This window comes from Podarcis erhardii, assembly GCF_964252035.2.
Source record: "Podarcis erhardii genome assembly, chromosome: 2".
NCBI classification, from domain to species: domain Eukaryota; kingdom Metazoa; phylum Chordata; class Lepidosauria; order Squamata; family Lacertidae; genus Podarcis; species Podarcis erhardii.
Window position 1 is genome coordinate 71,098,655 of NC_138498.1, and position 25,737 is coordinate 71,124,391.

The 25,737-nt window shown below is 46.9% G+C and overlaps 3 protein-coding genes across 3 annotated transcripts; 1 reads left to right on the forward strand and 2 right to left on the reverse strand.

The window, feature by feature from the left end:
* Positions 1-81: 81 nt before the first annotated feature.
* On the reverse strand, positions 82-8,886 carry AMT (aminomethyltransferase). Its single transcript, XM_081851226.1, has 9 exons — positions 8,731-8,886; positions 7,087-7,254; positions 6,073-6,153; positions 4,409-4,540; positions 4,098-4,176; positions 2,572-2,717; positions 1,723-1,903; positions 1,288-1,443; positions 82-577 (listed from the first exon to the last, which is right to left on the reverse strand). Exons 1-9 carry the CDS (start codon positions 8,830-8,832, stop codon positions 399-401), a joined length of 1,224 nt encoding a protein of 407 aa, XP_081707352.1. The 5' UTR covers positions 8,833-8,886; the 3' UTR covers positions 82-398.
* A 1,057-nt stretch (positions 8,887-9,943) lies between these two features.
* Positions 9,944-16,607, reverse strand: NICN1 (nicolin 1, tubulin polyglutamylase complex subunit). The gene is made up of 7 exons (XM_081850608.1): positions 16,385-16,607; positions 15,480-15,621; positions 14,997-15,185; positions 13,460-13,573; positions 12,554-12,625; positions 12,306-12,410; positions 9,944-11,792 (listed from the first exon to the last, which is right to left on the reverse strand). Exons 2-7 carry the CDS (start codon positions 15,618-15,620, stop codon positions 11,751-11,753), a joined length of 663 nt encoding a protein of 220 aa, XP_081706734.1. The 5' UTR covers position 15,621; positions 16,385-16,607; the 3' UTR covers positions 9,944-11,750.
* Positions 16,608-16,842: 235 nt separating this feature from the next.
* Positions 16,843-25,611, forward strand: GMPPB (GDP-mannose pyrophosphorylase B). The gene is made up of 10 exons (XM_081851227.1): positions 16,843-16,980; positions 17,247-17,381; positions 19,246-19,326; positions 21,268-21,316; positions 21,552-21,694; positions 22,380-22,538; positions 22,732-22,810; positions 23,346-23,473; positions 23,731-23,913; positions 24,862-25,611. Exons 1-10 carry the CDS (start codon positions 16,852-16,854, stop codon positions 24,991-24,993), a joined length of 1,218 nt encoding a protein of 405 aa, XP_081707353.1. The 5' UTR covers positions 16,843-16,851; the 3' UTR covers positions 24,994-25,611.
* The last annotated feature ends 126 nt before the right edge of the window (positions 25,612-25,737 follow it).

Genomic DNA, 25,737 nt, shown 5'->3' on the forward strand with positions numbered 1-25,737 from the left:
AATATAAGGGTCTTCTTTCTGCTTCTAGCTGAGCATGCATCAGACCATTTCAAGAAAAGGAGCAGATTGAAAAGGGCAGGAGAAAATTCATTGACTTTTTAATATTTGGGGATAAATGCAAAAGAGGGGTGGGTGGAGTTCTGGAGATCAAGTCATTGGGATCTTTCTGCTTTTAGCAATAGGCCAGGAGGCAGATGAAACTGGAGCATGTCGTCAAGTCTTGCTCATTTGCCTGCCTCTTCAGTTGTTAACGTCCCCAACATCCCCTGAAATAGTTTATCTCTTTTTAGGGCTGTTTTCTTTTCAGTAACCACCTTTGTGGCAGAGCCCTAATGGAATTGAGGGGCCCTTTATAGGCAGGCCAGAATACAAAACTGAAAGCCAGTGCCAGCAGCAGCCTATTTCACTGTATAGTAATTGGTGGCTACAAAGGGCATCTTGGTCACTAGAGCAGGGCAGCTCTTCTTCCTCACTTCTACAGTGAGGGCTGTGCTCAGTTTGCTGTAGTCACTCTCCACGTATCCCATGGCGATGTTCTTCTGCAGACAGGGGGAAGGGCAGCCACTGGTAACCTCACCTAGCGCATGGGGGAACAGACAGAGCACTTATCAAAAGCAAACATACAATTTCTGCATTCAATGATCAATAAAAATTGCTGCCAAAAATGCGACTTCTTCCCAATTTCTATAAGTAGGGTGGAGAGCCTAGTTTTCTACTCACACCAATGGCCCTAAGAGCAATTAACATGCATGGCCCTTTAATGATCCACTAAAGACAAGAAAAATGCAAACAAGCTATGGAGCGTGTATACCTCCAGAAGGTTTGTTGCTGCTTTCTGTATGCAGTTCCAATAGAACACCTCTAAAAGGCTGCATTTTGCAATAATCTTCAATGAGGCTCACTTACTAGAATGTACTACTCTGCCGCCTGAAAGGGGCAGGGAGTTAATAGAAGAAATACACCTTCTCAATACACCTTACCCAAATTTTGCATGGTGGTTTGAGAGATTAAGGAGCAGGTTTTCATCCATGTTCATATATAAATGGACACGATTTTGAAGCAAAATGATGGGCAGCCTTTCAAAACTGCACTGGTTTTGTCTCCAATAATTTATGAGCAACACTGGGTACAAGGCTGCTAGTTCTAAACAAAGTTGTGCACCGAACACCATTGCCTGCAGTATGACCAAGCACAGCAAGTATTACATGCTTATTGGGGTGCTTGTTGTATCAGAGGGCTGATATGTCATCTTCCTAGACAGTACTCAGAGAAGCTTGGAGAACCTACCAATGGCCTTGTCCTCTGGGCTGAGAATGGGCATGTGCTGCCGGATGGGAGGCCCTGAAGAAGTCAGCCCCACGCGTTTCCTTTTGGGTTTCTCTTTGATTTGGGCCAGTATGATTGATGCACCGGGGAAATCCATGGCAGCACGGCGGCGTTTCCCTGAGAAGCAATTGGAAATAAGGTGTCCTGTTAAGGCCAAGAGATCAAGAATTCCCATGCTTGTGGTCCAAATTACCCTCACCACATAGTGTCCCATCACCACTGAAGGCCTAGTGCAGCTTCTCTCCCATTCAAAAAAAAAAACACCCTTGTTCCATGTCCAGTCTACTCTGGTCTGGGGTGCAGGAATGGGTGACTTTTTGCCTATTTGATATTGGCCAGGAATGTCAATGGGTAGGCAGGCAGGGAGAGAAATCCAGAATTGCAGCTGGCACCTACCAAGGGTCCATATCAGACTGGCTTCCACAGGGGTTGTGCTCTCATCAATGTCGTTCCCATACAGACACAGACCTGCCTCCAAGCGCAAACTGTCCCGGGCTGCGAGTCCTGCCAGCCACACAGTGGAGTCCTTAAGCAGCAGCTCAGCCAGCTCCACAGCTTGGCTTGCAGGCACAGAGATCTGGGTACAGAGGAGCACAGTGATTTGGTCAGTGTGATTTTTGCTACCGTTCCCCCCCCCCACTCCCAACTTCAGGTCACCTGGCCCGATCCTGCACGCTAGCTCTATCTGAGGCTATGTCCAGGCTTGACTGACACCCTTCTCGCCCAAGCCAACCTGATTCAATAATCCCCTTTATTAATACGCTGCCCTCCTAGCCTGAAATAGCTTCTTGCTTCTCAGTGCACAACATCAGTGCTCCTGCTCCTCCCACCTCTTTTTGGTTAGCTGAGCTGAGCCCTGACCGTGTAAAGGTAAAGGTAAAGGACCCCTGGACAGTTAAATCCAGTCAAAGGTAACTATGGGGTTGTGGCGAGGGAGATGGTATTTGTCCACAAACAACTTTCTGGATCATGTGGCCAGCATGACTAAACCGCTTCTGGCACAACGGGACACTGTGACGGAAACCAGAGCACACAGAAACACTGTTTATCTTCCCGCCACAGCAGTACCTATTTATCTACTTGCACTGGTGTGCTTTTAAACTGCTAGGTTGGCAGGAGCTGGGACAGCAACGGGAGCTCACCCCGTTGTGAGGATTCAAACTGCCAACTTTCTGATCGGCAAGCCCAAGAGGCTCAGTGGTTTAGACCACAGCACCACCCCCGTCCCATTCCCTGACCGTGTACCTCTACGCCATCCTCGCCTGTGTAGCCACAGCGGGTGACCCTGCAGCCTGGCACTCCAAAGACACTCATCACTGCACTGGTCATGAAGGGCAGCTTAGCCAGGTTGTCTGACACCCCAGCCTGTAGCACCCGGGCCATGGCAGGACCTGGTAGAAGGAAGAAGGGAATTGGCTATGAGCTTGAAGAGGTGTTAGTTATCATGCCCCCCCCCCGCAAAAGGAGGTGCAATAAGTCCCAGTTAAATGATGGAGGAAGGAATTGGGCATTTCAAGCTGAATGAAGTGGGCTCAGCCACATAGAGGGTGTTGCCCTTGCTGATCTCAGCCAAGGCACATCATTGCCACCGCGGCAGTAGGATAGAATTCACTGCCACATGATGTGGCACAAGCTTAGTCTCTCAAAAGGCTAGGGCAAACTCATGGACGAGTGATCTACCATTAACAGCCACAACAGGTAAATGTAACAGTCTACACTCCTTCCAGGACCAGCCCAAGACATTTTGCTGCCTGAGGACAAGGTAACACCCCACTCCCTAAAGACCTTAGTGAGTGGACAGAGATACAAGGAACCAGGTGGTCCCTGATTCCACCCCCACATAGAATGGCAGAAGGGCTCTATCTTGTCCTGGCGTACCTATACATCTCTGCTATTTAACCCCTTGCTGTTGCTCCTTGCCCTCACAGGATCTGCTTGCTGGGAAAGCTGCCTCACTCTGCCTAATGATAGGACCAGTCCTCTCCCCTCTGAGTATCAGATACTGGGGACAAAGAAAAGGGCTATTGCCATCCTAACCTGTTGGGCTGGGCCACTGGTAAGAACAGGGTGTTGGATGAGATGGACGATCAGATGTAGCAGGGCCCTTGGGTTCTTATGGGTGCAGAGCAGCACAGGGGAAAGTGGGTTTGTCATATTCAAAGGCCCTAGGCGAGTCAGTACCACACCAGCTAGCAACAAGCTGGCCTTGCAATGCCCCAAAGAGCCTAAAGATGCAAAAAAATAAAAAGTGGGGTGGAAGTGGGGAAGGCTTTGGACCAGGGGTAGGCAACCTAAGGCCCAGGGCCCAATCGCCTTCTCAACCCGACCCACGAACCATCTGGAAATCAGTATGTATTTACATGAGTAGAATGTGTCCTTTTATTTAAAATGCATCTCTGGGTTATTTGTGGGGCTGCCTGGTGTTTTTCACATGAGTAGAATGTGTTATTTTCTTTAAAATGCATCTCTGGGTTATTTGTGGGGCATAGGAATTCGTTCATATCCCCCCCCCAAAAAAAATATAGTCCGGCCCACCAAATGGTCTGAAGGACCGTGGACTGGCCCACGACTGAAAAAGGTTGCTGACCTCTGCTTTGGACAATGGGATTAGCTGTCCCAGGAAGATCAGCAGTAAGGCTATTGATTGGTCTGGGAGATGCTACTATATTAAAGCAATTAAGCAGCAGTTCTGTGCATTCCCTTAAGGCAAATGCCTGGGTATTTTGTCTGCTGCTTCCCACAGTAGGGGCAGTTATTTACATAATATTTACCTTGCAGAGCAAGCAAAGCATTGTCTGACACTTCCAAGTCCACATCGCAGCCAGCTGCTTTCATTTCCTTCACCTTGTTCTGCAAGCAGAAACAGAGAGCAGCAAGGTCATGACCCACTTGGGGGTGGGGGAAAGCATCTTCCTCTCTTCCATCCCCTTCTCTCTCTCATTGAGTCCAGCATCAGCTGCAGCAAGGGACAAAGATCAAGTTTCCCAAAGGATTGGAACTACCTAACTATCGTCTGTGTTTCTGCTGCTGCCTTCCATCTAGGAACAATTCCCTATAGGATTGGATGGTGAGAAACACATACCTTCATGAGGGCAAAATCCTTGTCCCTGCAACCTGCATTGGAGACCACGTAGAGGTGCTGATCTGAGGTGCTGGTCACAATCAAGTCGTCCATGATGCCTCCTCTTTCATTTGTGAACAGAGACAGAGTGCCCTGAAAGTAAAGCGCAGTTCAGTTACTGGTCGCCAAGAGTGGCTACCGTTTAACAGAAGCCAGGTTTTGGCAGACATGCAGTAATAATAATAAAGAGTAATAATGATTTCCCTCTGCATGTTACATCCCTTGTTTTGTGACGGCAATGTGGAATACAGTTGTATTAAGACATGCAAACCCATATTGGCCAGTGTCTGTGGCCTTGTGAGGAGCAAGCAACTAAACATCAAGAAGAACTTTCTGCCAGTAAGAGCTGTTAGACAGTGGAATAGACTCCCTGGAGGTTTTTAAGCAGAGGTTGGATGGCCATCTGTCATGGATGATTTAGCTGAGATTCCTGCATTGCAGGGGGTTGGATGAGATAACTCTTGGGGTCCCTTCCGACTCAATGATTATATGATTCTCTCCCTCATGTCTACATAATTGTGCATCACTACAAAAAGTGATTTCTGCAGTGATCCCTTCACTCTTCTCTTTCACAAAGCCACCACCTCTATTATTTTCAAACAAGAGCAGCTAGACAATTTAAATGTCTTGCCATTTTGTGAACCTTTAATAATTTAGTTTTGAATGCTGAGTGTTTGGCTCCTGCTATTCATCCTCTCCCCCCCCCCTTTTTCTATTTTAAAGGGAAGTACAATAGGTTACATGGGACATGGGTGGCGCTGTGGGTTAAACCACAGAGCCTAGGACTTGCCAATCAGAAGGTCGGCGGTTTGAATCCCCGTGACGGGGTGAGCTCCCGTTGCTCGGTCCCAGCTCCTGCCCGCCTTGCAGTTTGAAAGCACGAAGTGCAAGTAGATAAATAGGTACCACTCCAGCAGGAAGGTAAATGGTGTTTCCGTGCGCTGCTCTGGTTCGCCAGAAGCAGCTTAGTCATGCTGGCCACATGACCCGGAAGCTGTCTGTGGACAAATGCCAGCTCCCTCGGCCAATAAAGCGAGATGAGCACTGCAACCCCAGAGTCGTCTGCGACTGGACCTAATTGTCAGGGGTCCCTTTACCTTTTTACAATGGTTATATAGCTATCCCTCCATCTCACCCCCTCATCGATTAAACGGAAATAGTGTTTTACTGGTGCTAGATTACAGTTTGCAGGGGTAGCATGCAACAAATCACATGCATTTAAGAAACACTTCAATCTTATAGAAAAGCCCTGTAAAAGTATTACTTTTACTTAGATCTGTGTCCTGTCATTGCTCAATGGTGCTTGAAAAGTGGCAATATTTCTTTACATCATTTCCCCCTCCCATCCATTCTATAAGGTGGCCCACTGAGCAACAGTGATTTGTCCAAGATCACGCAGTTGATGGATTTGAAGTGGGATGTTCCACATCCAAATTCAGCATGCCATCCATTGTGTTACACTTGTGTGCAACCTAATGGATGGGAATCCTGTGGTGCTGGACTGGACTACAACTCCCGTCATCCCTGACTCTTAGCTATGCTGACTGGGGCTGATGAGAGTTCAACAAGATCCAGAGGGCCGAAGGTTTCCCACCAAGGGTGTAACCCACTGGGTTCCAACATACCTGATTAGGCTTCAGCTCTGCTATGTCCCCAACTACTAGGCTCTCCATGAATTTAATCCGATCTCTGCCAAACACTTTAGTCTGTAAAAGAGAGTCACCTCACATCACCAGGGTGCTATGCAGGACCAAGGACAGCACACTTGAACAAAACATCTGAGCCTGGTGCTCCCATGCAGCTAAACTGCTGCTTTGGTGCGATACAGTTGGGCTTTATTATTTTTCCATTTATTAGGCACATTTCTAGATTGCCCTTCCTCCCCAGGGGACCTAAGGTGATGTATAGTAGGATATAAACACACAAAATATGTATCGTAAATAAAACACAATCCTAACCAACATACTACAGGCCACCCCCTATTTATGCAGGGCATTGCATTCTGGGCCATTGCGTGCTTGTGTGAAATTGTGTGAAATCAGAAACCCATTGAAAAAGCCTGCAAACACCCCATTCTGCCCTTTTAGTGACGTTTCAGTGACGTCTTTATGACACTTCTGGGTCACTTCTGGGTTTGGCACTGTGTGCATGTGTGCGATTCCACACATATTGGTCATGCCTAAAACGGGAGTTGCCTTATGAAAGGACAGACTGAGCATGGGGAATAATTCCTTTCTTCAGTAGGCTTAACTCACTGATTGGTCCGAGGCCACCCAGTGAACCTCATGGCTGATCAGGGGTGTGAACCTAGGTCTCCCCAGCCAAAGTCCAGCATGTTTCTTACCACACCACCCTTTGCCAGTTCACGAATCTTAGATTGTCAGCTGATACTTATAAAACTGAGTTTTATGCTATGTAGTGATGCTCTTTGGGACCAACACAACTGCCCACATTTGTGGACTATCATTGGGGATCTAGCTGCAGACTCTCTTGGTGTGTTATGGTGGTGGTGGTGGGGGGCTAGGAGGGCTGTCACGGTGAGCTCCTGCGCTTCAAAACTGACACTGCCCCACTGCTGAATATGACCCCACAGTGGAAAGACTGGGACTTCAATGACCTCTGGCTTCCTCCAGCATTACCTGCAGCATATGAGACACATCGAAGAGAGAACAGTGTTGGCGGGTGTGCAGGTGAGACTCCAGGTGGCTGTGCGTATACTGCACTGGGAGGCTCCAGCCGGCAAAGGCCACCATCTTCCCACCATGGTGCCGGTGAAAGTCATAGAGGGGCGTCTGCTTTAGGCTCTCCTGCAGAGGAAGGCAAGGCATGTTTTGACTGGCAGGTGCCAGCAACCCATCTGAGATCATCGCAAGGTCAGCAGTCTTGAGATGGGCAACCAGGACTCATTATCAGTCGCACCACTGCCATTCCCAACCCTGGCCGCATCAGAAGCAAGAACATCCTGCCCTCCCCCGACTTATACCTGTTCTGCTTAAATTAAGCACTGATGTGTGCAGCTCTGGGTGGCCTCAAAGGCTAGACACTGACCTCCAGCTGTCTTGGAGAGTGGACCCATCACCTCCTAGCTGAGAGCCAGCCCCAGGGACCAGACTTTTCCTGTTGGAACAAGGGGTAGCTCTGGTCTCTAAGCTCCCTTTGACCTTTGTGATTAGTGCTTGTTTGCTTAGTGCTTTATCAGAAGTCCAATGTCAAGAGGAAAATAAAGCTGCTTGCCCTTTGTACCCAACCCCCTCTTGCAGGTCTGCAAAGCCTTTCCTGTCTCACTTTCCCACCTGCATAAGCTCTGGCCTGCATAGTTGGGAGACAGTCACCATACTCTCCAAAGGAATCACATTTGCTTTTTAACACCCTCCCCGTGACCGTGGCTGTGGTGAGCACCTATTATGGGGCAAAATGTTGCTGTTTCTTGCTCACCACCGGTACTGATCAAGGGGTTCAGTAGGGGAGACTCTACCAACTTCCACTCCAACCCCCACATATGGAAGCTTTCTTCCTCCATTCACCCCCCCCCGCATCCCCCCACTTCATAGCAGGAAATTCTTGGGTCACCACCAGGGAAGAACTTTGGTGGAGAAGCCACTACTACTACAGCCCAAGTGCTTAATGCTGAGAATAGCATATTACTGTATAAACTCTTTCTTTCGAAGCATCCGCTGTGAAATTGCCCTGCCCTTCGCCATTAGAATGTCCAGGGAACTGCGCCTGCCTCTGTCTCAACCAAAAGGAGGCGAGGGGTGCGCGGGCGGGCGGGCGGGCGAGGGCTCTGCCGAGACTCCTCAGCCTTTTCCACCCCCAAGGAGATCCCTTGATTTCACCCGGTCTCCCCTCAAAAACCAGGCCAAGATCAGCGCTCCCTTTCTAAAGCGGGGAAATGCTGGGAATGAAGCCTGCCTGGGAAAGGCAGCCTCCTCGGACCCCTCGCTAGTCCTGTAATCTCCGATGCGCGAGAGCTAGTGCGAAAGCAATGCACTCTGCACATGCTCTGGGACTGCGCAATTCATATATCCCCCGGACTTTAAAACAGTGACAATAAGCAGGTTGTGCGCTTGACCCGTTTCAGTCATGAACTTTTGAAAAACAGAGCGCATCTCTTCCAACCCAAGGTCCCCCGCCTGGCCCCCTTCCCTCCTGCTTCCCTGGCTGCCCGGAGCGAGCCAGCCGCGCTCCGCCACTTCCAACTCCGCGCAAGGCTCGCCTGTTGCCGGGCTTCCGAGCGCACACCTGCAGCCGAGTGGGAGGAGAGGCGGGTGTCCCCAGCTCACCTGCCCGGAAGCGTAGCCCCGCTTCCCGCGCGCGCCAGCTCCGGGGGACCCCCAGCCCGGAGCCGAGAGCCGAAGAGCAGCTCCGACGCCGGCCCGAAGCATTTTCCCGGGCGCCCCTACGACATGGCTGGAGAGGACAGCCCCTCCTCCCCTCCCCTGGGCCCTGAGCTCAAGCCCCGGGGAGGAGCCTGGGAAATGTAGTCCCGTTCCGGCGGCAAGTGACCAGAGGACTCGTCCTCCCCAGCCGAAGATGAAAAGGAGAGGAAGCATCCAGGCAGACCGGACTCGCTGTTGACCCCAAGATGAACCGCCATCGTCACCGAAGCCCGTGCGGTCCAGGCGAGACGCGCACGCCGCTTCCTTTCTGAAGCCAGTCTTTTCAGTTGGAAGATTGAGGAGTATGCAAAATGGACAAGGGTCTTGAAAGGGTGCAAGGTAAGGGCTTCTCAGCAGAAAACGTAGGGATCTCTCTCTCTCCCCCTTAATTTTTACGCGCACAGAAGATGCCCAGATCACACAACTGGAGCAGGGAATTACCCTTTAGTGCTGCTTAAGGTTCATTCTAGATAGTAACTCTAACCAAGTGAATCAATATGTAAATAGCAGACTACAAGACAGAAAGGATAGCAATATTAGCTTAGGGAACAGTGGTGTTAACAAACATGAGTGCATGAGATGTACTGTGATTAGCTGCTTAAAAATCCAAAGGATACCATAGCCAGTTACAGGTCTTTCAGAATACTTACTTTTACTTTAAAGACAAGGGAATATAGAAGCAGAGCAATGGTTACTAAATCAGGAAGGGCATTTTTTTCTTTCCAATTAAGCAGGCATGCATGAATCAGTTGGATTGAATAAAAAACAGACTACATAAGATCAAAGTAGCCTGGAACACCAGAAGGTGTGTTGGTATTTCCCTCCCTTATTTTGCAGGTTATCTGGGATGTTTGCTAAAACAGGGAAGGTTTTGGAAGCAATTGGCTTTTCTTTTCTTTTTTTAAAAAATATCAATATTCAGCTGTCATATTCAATTCAGAATTAGACAGTGGCCTTTGCTTCTATTCTCCTTCCCACTCCCCCTTTTGGTTGCTCGGCATCTAGCATGGGAAAAGAGCATTGGCCCATGTACTGCTAATTTTAGATGCTATTACAGGTTCATAAATAAACTTAACAGAGGTTTGACAAGTACAATCCACCAAGCACATACAATCAATACAACACATCAATCTTTTATTTGTGATGCATTTGGGCTGGATAATCATCCACTGAAAAAATACTTCAAATACAATAATCCTGATTTAATGCAATGGATTGCAATGGGTAAGGGTTGCAGCTCAGTAGCAGAGCACATTATTTACAAGCAGAAGCTCCCAAGTTGGGCATCTCCAAGTTAGGCTAGGAAAGATCCTTGTCTGAAACCCTGAAGAGACATTGGTGCTCAGACAATACTGAGCTAGAGGTACCAATAAGGCAGCTTCCTGACATCATTTGCAAAGGTCTTTCACTGTATTCAGTAAAAGTTTATTATACTTGCAATGGGTTAGAAGATCACTGTGGCTCTTTCCAGCTATAAATAAAGTAGCACACATAATTCATAATAAATAACAGAAAGGAAGTTACACAGCTATGGAAAAGAGGTTGTTCCCAAGATTTAAAGTCCAGCATTAAAAAAAAAGAAGTCAGCTACACATCCTACTGCACTAATTCATTTTGTTCTGCAGCTTGGTCCACCAGACTATTACATATCATGGACATTACTGCAGGAAGTGCCCCATACCACAAGAAGATACCCTTGCTAAGAAGCAACGTAGTGCTGTTCTGTTCAAAAAATATCTCTGAAAGGCAGTTTAAGATGTACTGTTGAGAGAAAGTGATTGTTCAAAGGCAGTCTAGTAGCTCCTTGACAGAGCAGGGATCTGAATCCAGACTTTTACCATAATCATTTATTCACCTCAGCTTTCAACACTCATTCTTGAGCATAGTAATTCATGGACTGGAAATGAGCATCTACAACCATGCAAGGGTTATCTAATGAGTTGGAAAGATTAATATGGTAATATTTAAGAATACAAAGGTGACAGCTGGTAATTCAGGTTGCAACTCAGCTTAAATAAGGGAGCTCTCAAGGACATGGCTTTTCAGGCTTTCCACCAGGATGCGATTTTCGCTACTTGAAATATCTACAGCTGTGGCTGTAAAAAATGACAAGGTGCTCCAGGACTCAGCTAAAAACCAACACAGCACAATCTGGTACTGCCATTTCACTAGGGTAAACTATTTCTCTAATGTGGCCCTTACAATATTGTAGCCAAAGCTAGTGACAGGTTGTTGAGGGCTAGCTCTGTACAATTCACAACTAAACTACTCACATCCCTCCAGGAAAAAAGAGGTGGGGGTTAACTCTTCAGGAAGCATTTCTTATTGCCACCCACTTATTAAAAACCCTACACAATTACATAGTGTAGGTTGCAAATGAGGTAGCCATAGCAGAGGAAGCAACAAGGGAGTTCTCATTCTCTCTGGAACACCAGCACATGAATTTGAGAAAGTAAAACCTCCAGTCTTGTCAGCTTCAAGACATTTCAAGTCATTTCTCTTGCCAAAATGAAGGATTCTTCTCTCCACCCTGCCCTGCCCCCATCATAGTACCAGATTCTTGAAAGATTGCTTGATTTTGCCCCCAAAAGAAACATGCACCAAACAACAGGGCTTCCAAAAAACAGACCAGGAGATGAAGAGCCCAAATAAGGCACCTTCAAGTTCAAGGGAAAGCAGCCTTCCAGGGCCCAGTGCAAAAGGGAGAACAATCTCCACATAAGACCTGGCAGGAAGAACAGAGTAGAGCTGGAGAGTTCCCAGAAAGGCCACCTCCATGCAGTGGAAAAGGGAAGGACTGGAACATGAAGGCAACAGACTTTGTCCATCATTTCTTCCTGCCTCAAGCCAATCCAACACTGTGGGGGTGCAGCTCAGTGAGTCCAGCTCTTAGGAACCTAGTCAGCTTTGAGTCCTGGGAAAACTCAAGTGTAGGAAAGGAGGTTAAGGTCATACGAGCCATTCACCTGAAACAAGAAAGATACAGAGAACTGTTTTTAGCAAAGAGTCAACATACTGGGAATGTTACAGGGTGTATGTTTCTCCCACACAGCCTTTATTCCCTCCAGTGGACAGAATACTGGACTTGAGCTCAGGGGGAGCTGAATTCAAATTTCCACTCATCCAACAGGGTAACCTTGGGGGGAGTCACTATGCTGTAGCCCAAACTGCCCCAGGTTAAAATACAAACACTTCATGCAAGCCATCCTTAAGTTCCTTAGAGGAAGAAGGATACACGATAAACAGAAATTTCATACTGACTGCCAAATTCTTTCATTGCAGCTTTCCTGATTTGCTGCTGGAAACAGGGAAACCAAAGTGGGCCTTTGGCCTGATCCAGCAGGGCTCTTCTAAGGTTAATGGGTATGCTCTGTGGGCTGCAAAGGCTGAGCCTTTGAAGTAAGTCTTCAAGAGTTCTAACTGGACTGCAATGAAGGACACACTCCCCAAACAAGAAGCAAAAGTAATATGAAACTAACATCAAAGCGGCCAATTCGTGCTGCTGGCTGGTTGGCTTGGAGCATCTCGGTCAAAACCCACATTTGCTGCAGTTCAGAAGACACTTTGTCAGCATCAGGGAGTCCCTGAAAGTGAAGGATAGTTATATATTCATATAAGCAGTTTCTTTACTGCTTTTGAGGATAAAACATCACATCTCCCCAGAGCCATTCCCTGCCAGGAGCCTGTCAGCAAATCAGAAGCCCCCAGGGTCACCAACAATACTTACATCACGCAGGTTTGTTGGCCGCTCCTGAGGAGATGGGTGAGAAAGCCAAGCTGGGAAGCCTTTTTGTGGACTCTGGAAGATAAAAACAGCCCCAGAGCAAAACACTGCTGATTCTCTACCAACTGGAATGTTGCACTTACACACATTACCCTTTTTACCTTCACCAATTTACTCTCTCAGAGCAGGCTGCCTAAAGACATAAATACTTGTCTCTACTGCCCACAGGAAAGAATTCACTCTTATGAACTATTACAATCTATTTACCTTAAGCTCTCATAGGAGCATTATTTACCAGGGGACGGGGGGGGGGCGCAATTCTCACTGTAGAGGTACAGTGTCCAGGATAATGTTTTCCCCCATCTGGATTTCACAGGTGAAAGCTTACTCTAAAATCAGCTTTAGAATTGAACCTGGCAACTACAGAGTTAATAACATGGATTATGTACATGAGGGGCTCTGGTAGTTTCATTGGTGAGGATGTGAAATTCATAGCATGGAAATTAGAATGAATTGGCAGGGGGAGCCATTAATAAACTTGCTCCATGGGTAGCAGAGATCTTAACCTAAGAGAGTGAAGAAGAACAAGCTCAGTGAACAGTAGTTGAATTACACAGGAAACAATGATAAAACTCAGGCCAAGCAGCAGAAGAGAACAGGAGACTTGGCTCCACAGAAGCTGAAGGCTAGAAAAGGAGGACAGAATCAAAGAGATCTAGGTGCAGCATCTTCTCCAGTTCAGATGTGTGACATAGCATTTTGGGGGGGAATAAAGCACAGAGAGCCTGAGTTCAGCCAGTTATCAGACCCTAGACTGTGTTCTGAAGAAGGCTTCATTTAATGCTGAGCAAGCCATTACAACCATAGAACAATGGTTACAGGTGCTTTGGGGATGAGTTGAGTATGTACCTTCTGACCCCCAGGGAAAAGCTGCAGCTCCTCAATGGTGAAATGCAGCCATACTGGAGATGGTTGACGCAGGATGAGACGCATGGCAGCCACTCGGTCCACATCACAGAGCATCTGGCAAAGTAAGGGAGACAATGCATCACTGAAACTGCGCCAAGGCCCTATATCCCTTCAAAACAAAGTAAACAATGATTTGCTGTAACATTGTAAGAGCTTCTAATAACTTAGACCTTGATACAAACAACAGGGAATCATTCCAAACTAGCTAGAATACAGTATCAGTAGTGCCAGGAATTAAGGCCAAGTCGAGGTATTATCATGGTCTGGTACATATAGTAGTAGTTCAGTTCTGAGCATTGGACCTTGTAGATCTAGTTAAATCTCGGCTCAGCTATAGTTTTCCTGGGTGGATTCAGGCATACCGGCATTTCTGTGTCTCAGATTGTTAAAATCTTAGTTAAAATCCAAACTGTAAGGATCTACCTTGTTGCAAGAATGGCAAAAGTTAGACCTGTAAAGACCTTTGCATAGTAAAAAAACCTATAGAAAAAATAATAAAAACAGGCATTCATTTTGCCTTTTACTTTGGGACTGCAAAACCATTACAACTGTCAATCCTTTCCCCTCAGTGTACCTAAACCTTCACTAAGTACTCTTGAAGTTTTGGTGGGCTAGGTTGTAACTCACACTATTAAAAATGAAGTTTGGCTGGGATCCCTATCATTAATAATCTGTTTTCCTGAAAGTTACCAAGCATTACCTTGGTTCTGCATTTCTCCAATACAAAACACTCAATGTAGCGGAAGCATTTTAATAAGACTAGCCCAAATGGCGCCTGTAATAGGCAGAGCTGAAAGGTACCCTATGGGCAGTAAGAGCATGCAGACTTTTATAATTTTTTAGAAATTCTATTACAGAAACACACAGTCCATACTGTTCCCCCAATTATCATCTGGCACACTAAAGAATGGGTGGGGAACTTCTTGTTCACCAGGCATTGCAAGACTACTGCTCCCACAATCTCTGACCATTGGCCATGCTGGCTGGCGTCGATGGGAGTCCAATAACATATGCAACCCACAGGTTCCCTATCCCAGCTCTATTCAAGATTTATTCAGTGGTGGCTAAAGTGTGATGGCGCAACAAAATAAACCAGGAATGTTGTGCGGAGCACAGGTTGCCATTTCAGACAAGAAACAATATGAATTAGCAGAATAATTGAATCATCTCATAACTGAGATTCCTGCATTGCAGGGGGTTGGACTGGATAACTCTTGCATCCCTTCCAATTCTATGATTTATGTGCAATACAAACAGAAATACAGTGGATGCTCGGGTTGTGAACGTGATCCGTGCGGGAGGCACGTTTGCAACCCGCAGCGCTGTGTCCGCGCATGCGCAGGTTGCAATTTGGCACTTCTGCGCATGCGCCAAAACCCGGAAGTAACCTGTTCTGGTACTTCCAGGTTCGGTGCAGTGCGCAACCCGAAAACACACAACCGGAAGTGTCTGTAACCCGAGGTATGACTGCACTTACCTGATGTCTGGAGAGAGAGAAGTAATCCTGAGAGCCTTCTTCTGTGTGAGGGTTGGGCATCAAGCAGTAATTCTGTAGACAAGTAACCCACTTGGGAGGACTTTCGTTCCCACCATCTGCAGGGTTTCGGCGCTGCACCCGTAGAGTCAGAAAAGCTGTGTAATAGTTCTTGAATACTATTTCCTGCAACTGAGGATAGCAATATGAGGGGAGAACTGTCAAGGATTCCTCCTTTTCTTGCTCAGAAACATTACTGGAACCCTTGGAGCAGGTCACTGCTGGAATATCTAAATTACAGCTTGGAGCAAAGTAGAGACACTTGCCTAGGGTAACCAAGTGAGTTAACAAAGGTGAGTTTTGAAGCAGGTACTTCCTGGTTCACCATCATAGTTTCTTTATCAGCTTTACAGCTAAAATGAGAGATTTCAAACATAAGATCTGACAATTCCAAGCCCCACACACTTGGTTTTCTCCCATACTTACATCAATGGTCTGTGAGTGTGGAAGCACAACATCAATCACCAGAACACCAGGACGGCCTTGCTCAGTCCTCATGTCTCCCACTTGCAGTGAGACTGGGCTCTTTAAAATGCAGGGAACAGGCTCATGAGCCATGGTCCCCATGCTGGAAGAGAGCAGTGGACTCCATTAAGCAGCACATAAATATTACAACCTCCACCTCCCTACACTGAAACCCGGGAACCTGCCCCGTTTATTATTATTATTATTATTAGTAGTAGTAGTAGTAGTAGTAAATTGAATAGTAAAGCGCAGGGCAGCACACACACCAGCAACAAAGCATCCATTCAGAATTCCAATACAAATGCAGACTACTAATGACTATAACATGTATATTTGAGGGATCATATTCCACCAACAAAGCAAGTTCTGCAGATCACCCTGTAGCATGATAGCTTTGTTTCACGTATCTGATACTGCCTGCTATGAAAGGCCATGGTCCAATAAAACCAAGAAGGTACAATCCTATGTATGCTTACTTGGAAGTAAGCCACATCACATTCGGGGGTGAGGGGCACACTTCCAATTAAAGACATATGGGATCAAGCTCCTCCAAGCTTATACATACTATTTTTTTTTTTAAATAAACCAAACATTTTAGCAATAAAAACGTAGCAATAATATAATGATGGCCACACAGGCTTCCTTACTGTCAATTAAGCAGCTCGGTTTTTTACTTAGCAAAGCTGGAGCGTCCCTTAAGAAGAGAAACACGGACGCACTCACCCCACTCCCGGTTAAGCCCAAGACAAGCAACGCTAAGCCCCCTCCCCGAGAGTAACGGACCCGTCGTCACCCGCGGAGGGCGGCGGGGACGCGCCCAGGTCCAGGCCCTTCCTTTGCCCACCCAGCGCATCTCTGGGACTCGCCTGCAGCCGCTCCCTGCTCGCTCTCGCGCCTCCTCCCTCTTCCTCCTGTCAACCTCCTGCTTTAAAGCGGGTAGAGGAGCCGACAGAGAAGAGCGAAGCAGTCCCCCCCCCCCACGGCTTCCCCTCACCCGCTTAGCAAGCGCAAAGCCACTACAAACATGGCAGCGCCGCACGTCACGAACGTTGCCACTACTACGGAGAACGAGGAGGCGGAAGCCTTTGTTGCTAGGGCTCGCTTGGCGTCGCGCACGCGTGACGACACCGCGCCCCGCCCGCCTAAAGGCGGTGCTAACGGGAAAGAGGGGCGGGGCTTTAACTTGAAGCCGCCTTCCTAGAGACGTGTCTGCTGCGGCGCCTTGGCAATGACGCAAAGCGGTCGCATTTCTAACCTGTCCGCGTTGCTGCGGCAACGCGATAGCTAGCGTTCTGATTGGCCGACAAGCACCGCCGCTCTCGGCCGCCATTGGATGCTTAGGATGCTTGGACACGTCCGGCGCACTGATTGGTCGACCGGTTCGGAAGGGAGTTTTTACGGAGATGTCGTGGTGGCTGGTTCTGTCGGCTGTAGGCGGAGTGGCACCTCCGGGCCGGGTCAGGTGAGTTACGCGGTGCTGAGTGCGGAGGGGTGACGTTGGCTACGACTACGGGCTTCTGGGTCCGGTCCTGAAGAGCACCGAGGGCTCCAGGGGCGGCGGCGGCGGCGGCCGGGCTCTGAGCTCGAGGGGCTGCCGGCAAGTCCTGCTTGGTGGACGCGGGGAGGTTGGGACACCATCGAGGGGGACCTGGCAGGCAGCGGGGCCGGTAGAGGCCTTGGGGGCGGCGTGGGGTCTGACGCTTCGCCCTTTCCTCCGCCCTCTTTCAGGCAAGGATGAAGGCGCTGATCTTGGTGGGGGGCTATGGCACGCGGCTGCGGCCCCTGACCCTCAGCATCCCGAAGCCCCTGGTGGAATTTTGCAACAAGCCTATCCTGCTGCATCAGGTGGAGGCTCTGGTGAAGGTAGGATTGAGCACCAACCTTCTGTGTTTGGGTGGGTGAAGGTGAGGCTGCCGTCCGCTTAGAAGAGCGGGCAGTGGGGCGGGGGAGAAGACAGATTCAGGGGCCTCTTTTTCCTGAAAAGGGCGCTGTGCCTTTTAAGAGCTGCATGGCAGACTGGAATTCAATAGGTGAAGCTTTTGCTGCTGAGCTATTCCATGGGAAAGTCTCATGTCTGCCCGACTTAAAGGTGTTAAGGAGATACTTTATAAGTCCTCCTGCACACATCTGGGATGGCTTCTTGTGCTGTGTCCTCTGCCACGTTTCCTGTGCATTTCTAGGCATCTCCCCATCTCTGTGCTAACTGAAGATAAATAAATAGGAATGGATGTACATTTAGGATAACTTGTGCTATAGCCGGGGAAAGTGGCTCATACAAATGGATCACAGACTAATGCCTAAGTGATGGGTGGTCTTCTTCCAGATTTAGAAGTGGAATGTGTGAATTCTAACTGCTGCCCTTTTGCTGATTTAGCTTCCTTTTGCTCAGTGAGTTGATGGGGAAAGGATCAGAAATGTTTCTCTCTGTTCAGGTCTTGCATAACCATCCCTTACATCTCCTAAAAAATTATGGTCTCTGGTCCAGTTGGGTGGATATTGCCTTCCTGGGATGGCCAAAATACTTTGAAATCCTAGAGCAGGAAAGTGGTAAATTTAAACTACAGAGTTTTGAGAAAATAAAGTCCAAGGTACGAGATTGGATCCATTAGTATCAAATAATGGAGACCTTTAAACAAGACAGGAAAATTGGTTTCCAGGTGGAGAAATCGAAATTAGAAACAGAATTGTTAGAACCCAATACTAAGAATTTATCAAGAATGTATAATTTGTTGCTGAAGTGGAATACAATAGATGAGACAGTTAAATCAGCCATGATTAAATGGGCACAGGACATTGGTCATGACATTATGTTTGCTGACTGGGAACAGTTATGGACCACCGGCATTAAATTTACGGCATGTAATGCCTTAAGAGAAAATACTATGAAAATGATTTACAGGTGGTACATGACCCCAGTCAAGCTTGCGAAGATTTATCATTTGCCCAATAATAAATGTTGGAAATGTAATGAGACTGAAGGCACTTTCTTTCACCTTTGGTGGACCTGCCCAAAGATTAAAGCCTTTTGGGAAATGATTTATAATGAAATTAAGAAGGTACTTAAATGTACTTTTCATAAGAAACCAGAGGCATTTCTTTTGGGCATGGTCGGCCAACTGGTGCCAAGAAAGGACAAGACTTTTTTTATGTACGCTACCACAGCAGCAAGGATTCTTCTAGCAAAGTATTGGAAGACACAAGAATTACCTACACTGGAAGAATGGCAGACGAAAGTGATTGACTTTATGGGATTGGCAGAAATGACTGGCAGAATCCGTGACCAAGAGAAAGAGACGGTGGAGGAAGACTGGAAGAAATTTAAAGCTTATCTTAAGAACTGTTTTAAAATTGATGAGTGCTAAAATGTCAAGGGAAAGGAAGATGCAGAATTACAGCTGAAACTGTTTGATGAATTAAGATGAGATTGAGAATGAAAATAAGTTACAATTTAATTGGAGTAAAGGGTTGCTGAAAAGCTGTTAAATAAGGATGCAGAAAGGGTGAGGTATGGGGAAGTCCGAGAAAGAAGGCGTATGAAAATGAGGATATGAAATTATACTTGTTTGTATGTTTTTGTTTGTTGATGTATGTTTGTTATTTTGTTTTAAATTTGGAAAATCAATAAAAAAATTATTAAGATATTGCCTTCCTTGGTCTGGGCACCTGATCACCTCAGTTGTGTGCATAGTTCCAGTGTCTTGGAGTTACTATTCCTCTTATCTGACAGGCAGGTGTGAACCATGTGATCCTTGCTGTCAGTTATATGTCAGAACTGCTGGAAAAGGAGATGAAAGAACAAGAGCAAAGGGTAAGTTTTGAATTGATAGTTCTTAGGCTGCTTTCCTGAACCTGATGGTTAGGGGTCCTGTAGATGTGCAGGAGTTGATTGGAACTCTTCATTTGCTATAGCATTTTGTCTTAATGTGGCTCAATGAAAGCTAGTGGCTCAATAGCCTTACCTAGACTCATGCTGCTTTCACAGAGCATAGCCTTGTGAATCACTAACTCTAGTGATTATCTTTCAGTGTTCATGAGGTGGGTATTTGATAGTTCACTTTATTCTCGAGGAGTTTTGCAACTGCAAGGAAAGGGGTTTGCTTTGGACTTTGCTGAGTTAGATAGCCTGTATGGGATAGGGCCTCTTTGTGAAACTCAAGTTAATTATAGTGCAGTGCATGAGCTTTAATTAGATTACAACTATACAATATATTCTAATTTTAACTGATTCCAACCAAGCCAAAATAAGCGCATGTTGTGCAAGTATATCTACAAATGCTGCTCACTTCCTACACTGTAAAAAGCAGGGTGTGACTTTTTCTTGGCACCGTGCCATACCACTTTTCGTAGCTTCCTGTAACTGAAGGTTTATGGATTCAGTTTCATTGGCAATACCAGCTACACAAGTGTTGGTTAGAAGCAAGAAAACTGCCCTTCAGTAAAGATCTAGCTAGTGGTACACTCTTAACAACAGCACTCTCTTTTTGTGATTTGATATGATTCACTGGCAGATTACTTTGGCCAGAAACCTATTATTTTCAAATACATGGAACCTATTGTCTATAACTATTTGAAGACAAAATACCAGTAGATGCACTAGCTCAAGGATTGGTACTAATGTATTGGAAACCCCCCCCCCCCGCCCACCATACACTGTGCTGTCCTCAAATCTATTCCAGAGGGTTTCAGACCAGATTACATTGTTACATTGGGACCAGATTCAACTGATTTGCTAGTGGAAGTGCAACGGGGCTTCCCCCCTTTGCCCTGTGTGCCCCCATGCCTTCCCCAAATACGCTCTCGCAGGTGGGGAGAACCCACTGAAGAGCACGGGGGGAGGAGATGGGAGATTTGCAAAGCGTATATGCTTGTGCTGACAAAATGATCAGGTTAGTGTAACACTGAATTCTACCCGCTGACTGCATTCTTTTTATTTTGGGGCTTCAAGGGTGCCATGTGCCTATTGGCTTGAATCCTAAGACAAGACAGCTTCAGAAAGTTCATGGAATGAAGATTTCCCATTTCCTATCTACATCCACAGCCACCTGTGCTTCTCCAATAGCTTCTCTGAAGGAATGGGGTCCCCAATTGTGGGACAAAGTGCAGGCGACTTTGGGAGGAGTAGTAATTAGGAAACCTTCCTTCTATGAACTTTCTGAAGTTACCTTAGGATTCAAGCCAAATTTAGGGCAGTTATCAGCCATCCTCCATGCCCCATCCCACATTTTACAAGCATGCCCCCCCCCCATTGCTCTAGGGAGGTTTTCAGGGGGAGGAGGGAACAGGAAACTTTCATTCTGTGAACTTCCTCAAGTTAACGTATCTGAAGATCTACGCCACTGATTCTAACCTCCTCTTTGTAATTGTGAATGCAGCAACCCCTCTGGCCCTTAGTGTACCTAACTTAGCTGAAATTCTGTTGAACTTGATGGACTTGCTATCAAATGTGGCTGGTGTGTTACATGACTTTCTAAGGGGGAAAGTAAAGTTTAGTTATTTCATCTTAATTTATGCTGTTCATCTGTCACTTCATTAGAACAAGTACCCCCACAAAGCCAGGGAGCCTGCAATCTGTAGGTCACCATAAATTCATCATTGAATAATATTGATATTGTTGTCTAGTTCTATTTGAGAGGATTTATGAAAATCTGATGACTAAGGGAAGGGTATATAACCAGGTCACTGGCACACATATTCCATTGGTGGTGCGCATCTTCTAATTCTGTTTTCCAAATTCTACTTTGTTTCCTAGCTGGGCATTCACATTTCCTTGTCGCATGAGAAGGAACCACTGGGCACAGGTAACTGAAGCAGCCACTTTCTTGTGGAGAAGTGAGGTTATAGGGGCAGTAAATGTGGGATCAGAATCAAAACTTGTGGCAACCTGGAGTGTCCTGGCTATATGAAGGTGAAGGATTGGGTACTACTTATTCTGATCAGGAGCTATATAGGATGGGGTTGAGCGGTGCATGCTGGCTGTTGTTTCTGAAGGGCACATGAATAGGTGAATATTGAGGGTTCTGGTTTCCTCCACAGCTGGACCCCTGGCACTAGCGCGGGAGCTGTTGACTGAGAATGCAGAGCCTTTTTTTGTGCTCAACAGTGATGTGATCTGCGATTTCCCCTTCAAAGACATGGTGCACTTCCACAGGCATCATGGAAAAGAGGGCACCATTGTGGTAAGTATCTGAGGGGCACCCACTCCATTGCTCCATTGCCGGAGTGGCCCTCCAGAGGTTGCTGGATTCCAGCTCCCATCAGCATGAGCCAATAGTCAGGGATAATGATAACTGTAGTCTGCCAACATCTTTGGAAAGCCAAAGGGTGTACCCCTTTCTCTTTTGCTTGGAATTGCTCATGGATCCTTGGACAACTTAGTTTCTGTTGGTTGCAGAGCTGCCAGAAAGTTAAGTTTAGCAAGCCAGCTGGAGACATAGGCGGAAAGAGCTCCATCACTTCCACAGACCCTTAATACTTGGCAAAAACTGTAGTTGCAGGAACAAAGGAGAATCATAGGATTGTAGAGTTGGAAAGGATTCCAAGGGACATCTAATCCAACCCTCTGCAACCCACTTAAAAAAAAAAAAAATCAAGCCCCTCCTGTGGGTGTTATAAATGCCTCCCCTTGTTTACATGCACAGGAGCATGCTTATTAGTTCATAAAGAATTAGGGTGTGTGTTCTTATTTTAGAGATGAAGAAGTGGTCGGAGTAAAGGTCTTCTGTGTCCTATCCTTTCTTTTGCTCATGGGGTTCTTTTAAAAATAAGAGATTGGGATAGTAAACTAGGCATGGCAGTTCAATAGAGCTCTTTCTGTGCCCTCCGAGTACCAGGGCTGGGTGTGATGCCAACTTTGCCTTGCAGGTGACCAAAGTGGAGGAGCCCTCCAAATACGGCGTCGTGGTGTGCGAGTCAGATACAGGGCGCATACACCGCTTTGTGGAGAAACCCCAAGTTTTTGTTTCCAACAAGATCAACGCTGGAATGTACATCTTAAACCCAAGTGTGCTACAGCGGATTGAGGTATGAGGCCGGAAGGGTGGAACGGGGGTCTTGCACAGGGCAGACTGGCTGGGGTGTTTGGGGTTGTGGTTTTAGTTGGGCATCTCATCCTTTCATGCCGGTGAGATTAAGGATGATGATGTCCGTGGGAACAGTACATCTCTAGTCTTTACAACATAAATGGCCAACTGGTAGTTCTCTTGCCTTCCCTTAGCTGCGGCCTACCTCGATTGAGAAGGAGATATTCCCAGTGATGGCAGAACAAGGACAACTCTATGCCATGGAACTGCAGGGTAAGGGCACATGGAAGGATTTGGAATGGTACTTTGATCCTAAGGGGCTCTCACAGATGTAGGCAGTGATTTGAGGAGAGGGCATATTAGACAATTAGATGTTAAGTCAGTGAGGACCTGGAACTGGAGTTGAGAAGTAAAAATAAGATCAAGATGTGGAAGATACCACATAACATGGAAGGGCCCTCTAGGGCAATGTTTGAATGAAATACAGTGGTACCTCAGGTTACATACGCTTCAGGTTACAGACTCCACTAACCCAGAAATAGTGCTTCAGGTTAAGAACTTTGCTTCAGGATGAGAACAGAAATTGTGCTCCGGCGGCGCGGCAGCAGCAGGAGGCCCCATTAGCTAAAGTGGTGCTTCAGGTTAAGAACGGACCTCCGGAATGAATTAAGTACTTAACCCGAGATACCACTGTAATGTAATGCGGTTTCACTGCACATTTTGCTATATGCTGCCTTCGGGGAGGAAGGCTGGTATAAGGTTCATCAATGGAGACAGGTGTCTTATTAACGCAGGTTTGTCACCACAGGGTTCTGGATGGACATTGGGCAGCCCAAAGACTTTCTGACTGGCATGTGCATGTATCTGCAATATCTACGGCTGAAACATCCCGAGAGGCTGCACTCAGGACCAGGTTTCATGGGGAATGTATTAGTGGTAATTCTATTCTTGTATTTCTTTAGAGCGAGGGTGGGCAGCACTTCATTAAAGGCTGATCTAAAACTGGTAGTATATTGAGCAAGGCAACAGCAGCTCTTGATATTACATCTACCATCTTGTGGACTAGAGCTGTGAGAGAATGTTGTTCTCTCCCATCTAGTTTCCTCTGAGGAGGAGGAAGCTACTTCTCAGACCAGAGCTGTGGAAGCTGCTCAAGAAAAACCATTTTACTTTCATCCCCCCTCCAACTTCAGGACCCAACTGCCAAGATTGGATTGAACTGCAGTATTGGTCCCAATGTCACCATTGGGGCAGGAGTGGTGATAGAGGACGGGGTTCGGATCAAACGTTGCACTGTGCTGAAGGGGTCGCGGATCCGGTCTCATTCGTGGCTGGAGTCCTGCATTGTTGGCTGGAGCTCCTCTGTAGGCCAGTGGGTGAGTTATGTGACAGAGCAATCCTCATCAGTCAGATATACACTGGGGAAAGTGAAGCTGCAGCCCAGCTGCTGTAGGTTGAGGGAATGTAAACATTTTCTGCTCTTCTGTGGGGGAAATGTTACCTCTTTGGGCAGGACCAGTAAATGGAGAGCTGGAATGCAGGATAATTTTGTTTATTCCTTTTGGTGGCCCCAATGTGCCTGTTTGCTGGCCTTAACATGCCCCCTTTTTGCCTTGCACACTGGGATAGCTTGTGCCAGGAGAGCTTTACTTCAGTCAGGTGAAGTCGCCAGCTTAAGGCCACCTGAGCCACAAGGGTGGGGAGATCAGGTCATATCTTAACTCTCCCAGCCAGTGTGTCTGGGACTTAAGAATTGCACTGTTGGTCAGAGCTGCATCTCAGCAAGACTAACTAGTTCTTTTACTGATGAGTGACCTGGAGTGCACAGTCCACACAAATGCTACTGTGTAGTTTCTTCACATGCCTGCATGTTTGTTCTCTCACTCATGATGGACTTGTAGCTTTGCAGTGGTTGTGTGTTCATACTCAATACCCTTATTATTATGACAGCTTCACTCATAACAGGGAAACTGGCCCTATAAAGTCCCAATTTAATATCTTTCAGTGCTGCTTTGTGCCGGGTATCAAGCTGTCCTTTCCCTATGAGTTGAATTGGTACTAGATTTAGTGGCAATTTGAGTAAGGTTTAGGGAAACTCTACAGGTATAATTATCATGGCACCTCATTCTGGCTGCTCCTGCTTTTAATTAGCAGCCCAGAGCCAGAAAAGGAAGGGCAGAATCTGTTAGAAACTGACTCCTGAGTAGCCATAGGATTGTACCATGCAGGCAAGTAACTGCCTTAGCCTAAGTCTATCTTGTAACATACTACTTCCCCTCAGCTCAGCATAGAGTTGTCTAACTGTATGTCACGCCCTTCCTCAGGTACGGATGGAGAATGTGTCAGTGCTGGGAGAGGATGTCATTGTGAACGATGAACTCTACCTCAATGGTGCCAACGTGCTGCCTCACAAATCCATTGCGGAGTCTGTACCAGAGCCACGCATCATCATGTAGCAGTCCTGGGCCTTGAGTATTGGACCTGCTGAGAGGGCCCTCCCTGTCTTACCCTCTTACAAGGGGAATCCCCACCCTGTGCCTTGGGAGCGGGGGCTCCTTGTTGACTTTTATGCTGAGAAAATACTAACCGTCTGCTGGAATCCTAGGAGTGTAGTGGGATAAGGAGGTTTGTAAGCTGGCTGGAGTGCTCCTCAGAATCACTGCTTAGCATAAGGCACAATGACCTGGGCCAGCTCCAGGGGTTGTCCAGTGCCACAGGCCATTGAGCTACTACTGGAAAGCAACCCTAATGTGCAAAGAGGAAAATGCTTGCTTGTGTGGTTCTGCAGTAGGAGTTCAGCTGCTGCAAGAGAACAGTCCCAGGCAGGCCCGGTGAGGAGAAAGAACAGCATGCTGTGCTTTTATTTCAGGATAACATGTGCAGCTCATGTTGCACAAAGGGAAGACAGAATACAATCCTCTTCTTTGGAACTCTACTGCCTTACAGAGACTGATCCCTCTCTCTTCCCTCAATATGGCCAATAATCACTAACTATTACTATTCAAGAACTCTGGACAGGGCTTTGTCAATTAATGGGGACAGGGAATGAAATTATATTGTCATGAAGAATGGGAGCTGTGGTGTGTCATATGTTTTCTTTAACTCCTCTTGGGGAACAACAATGGCAGTTTTGTATGGCAGCTGACTTTTACCGCTGGCTTCCTTGCAGCCAATCCCATCTTGCACTGCTGCTGTGCCAA

What these genes read in the sequence shown, in the direction of transcription:
- AMT (XM_081851226.1), bottom strand. Translation starts at nt 8,832, where the DNA reads ATGCTTCGGGCCGGCGTCGGAGCTGCTCTTCGGCTCTCGGCTCCGGGC. An exon ending in ATGTGTCTCATATGCTGCAG is followed by an intron (nt 6,154 to 7,086) that starts GTAATGCTGGAG and finishes TCTCTTTTACAG; the next exon opens with ACTAAAGTGTTTGGCAGAGA. An exon ending in CCCAGAGGACAAGGCCATTG is followed by an intron (nt 578 to 1,287) that starts GTAGGTTCTCCA and finishes CCCATGCGCTAG; the next exon opens with GTGAGGTTACCAGTGGCTGC.
- NICN1 (XM_081850608.1), bottom strand. Translation starts at nt 15,620, where the DNA reads ATGGGGACCATGGCTCATGAGCCTGTTCCCTGCATTTTAAAGAGCCCA. An exon ending in CACACTCACAGACCATTGAT is followed by an intron (nt 15,186 to 15,479) that starts GTAAGTATGGGA and finishes TGCTATCCTCAG; the next exon opens with TTGCAGGAAATAGTATTCAA. An exon ending in GGCCAACAAACCTGCGTGAT is followed by an intron (nt 12,411 to 12,553) that starts GTAAGTATTGTT and finishes CTTCACTTTCAG; the next exon opens with GGACTCCCTGATGCTGACAA.
- GMPPB (XM_081851227.1), top strand. Translation starts at nt 16,852, where the DNA reads ATGCTTAGGATGCTTGGACACGTCCGGCGCACTGATTGGTCGACCGGT. An exon ending in GTGTGCTACAGCGGATTGAG is followed by an intron (nt 22,539 to 22,731) that starts GTATGAGGCCGG and finishes GCCTTCCCTTAG; the next exon opens with CTGCGGCCTACCTCGATTGA. An exon ending in CTATGCCATGGAACTGCAGG is followed by an intron (nt 22,811 to 23,345) that starts GTAAGGGCACAT and finishes TTGTCACCACAG; the next exon opens with GGTTCTGGATGGACATTGGG.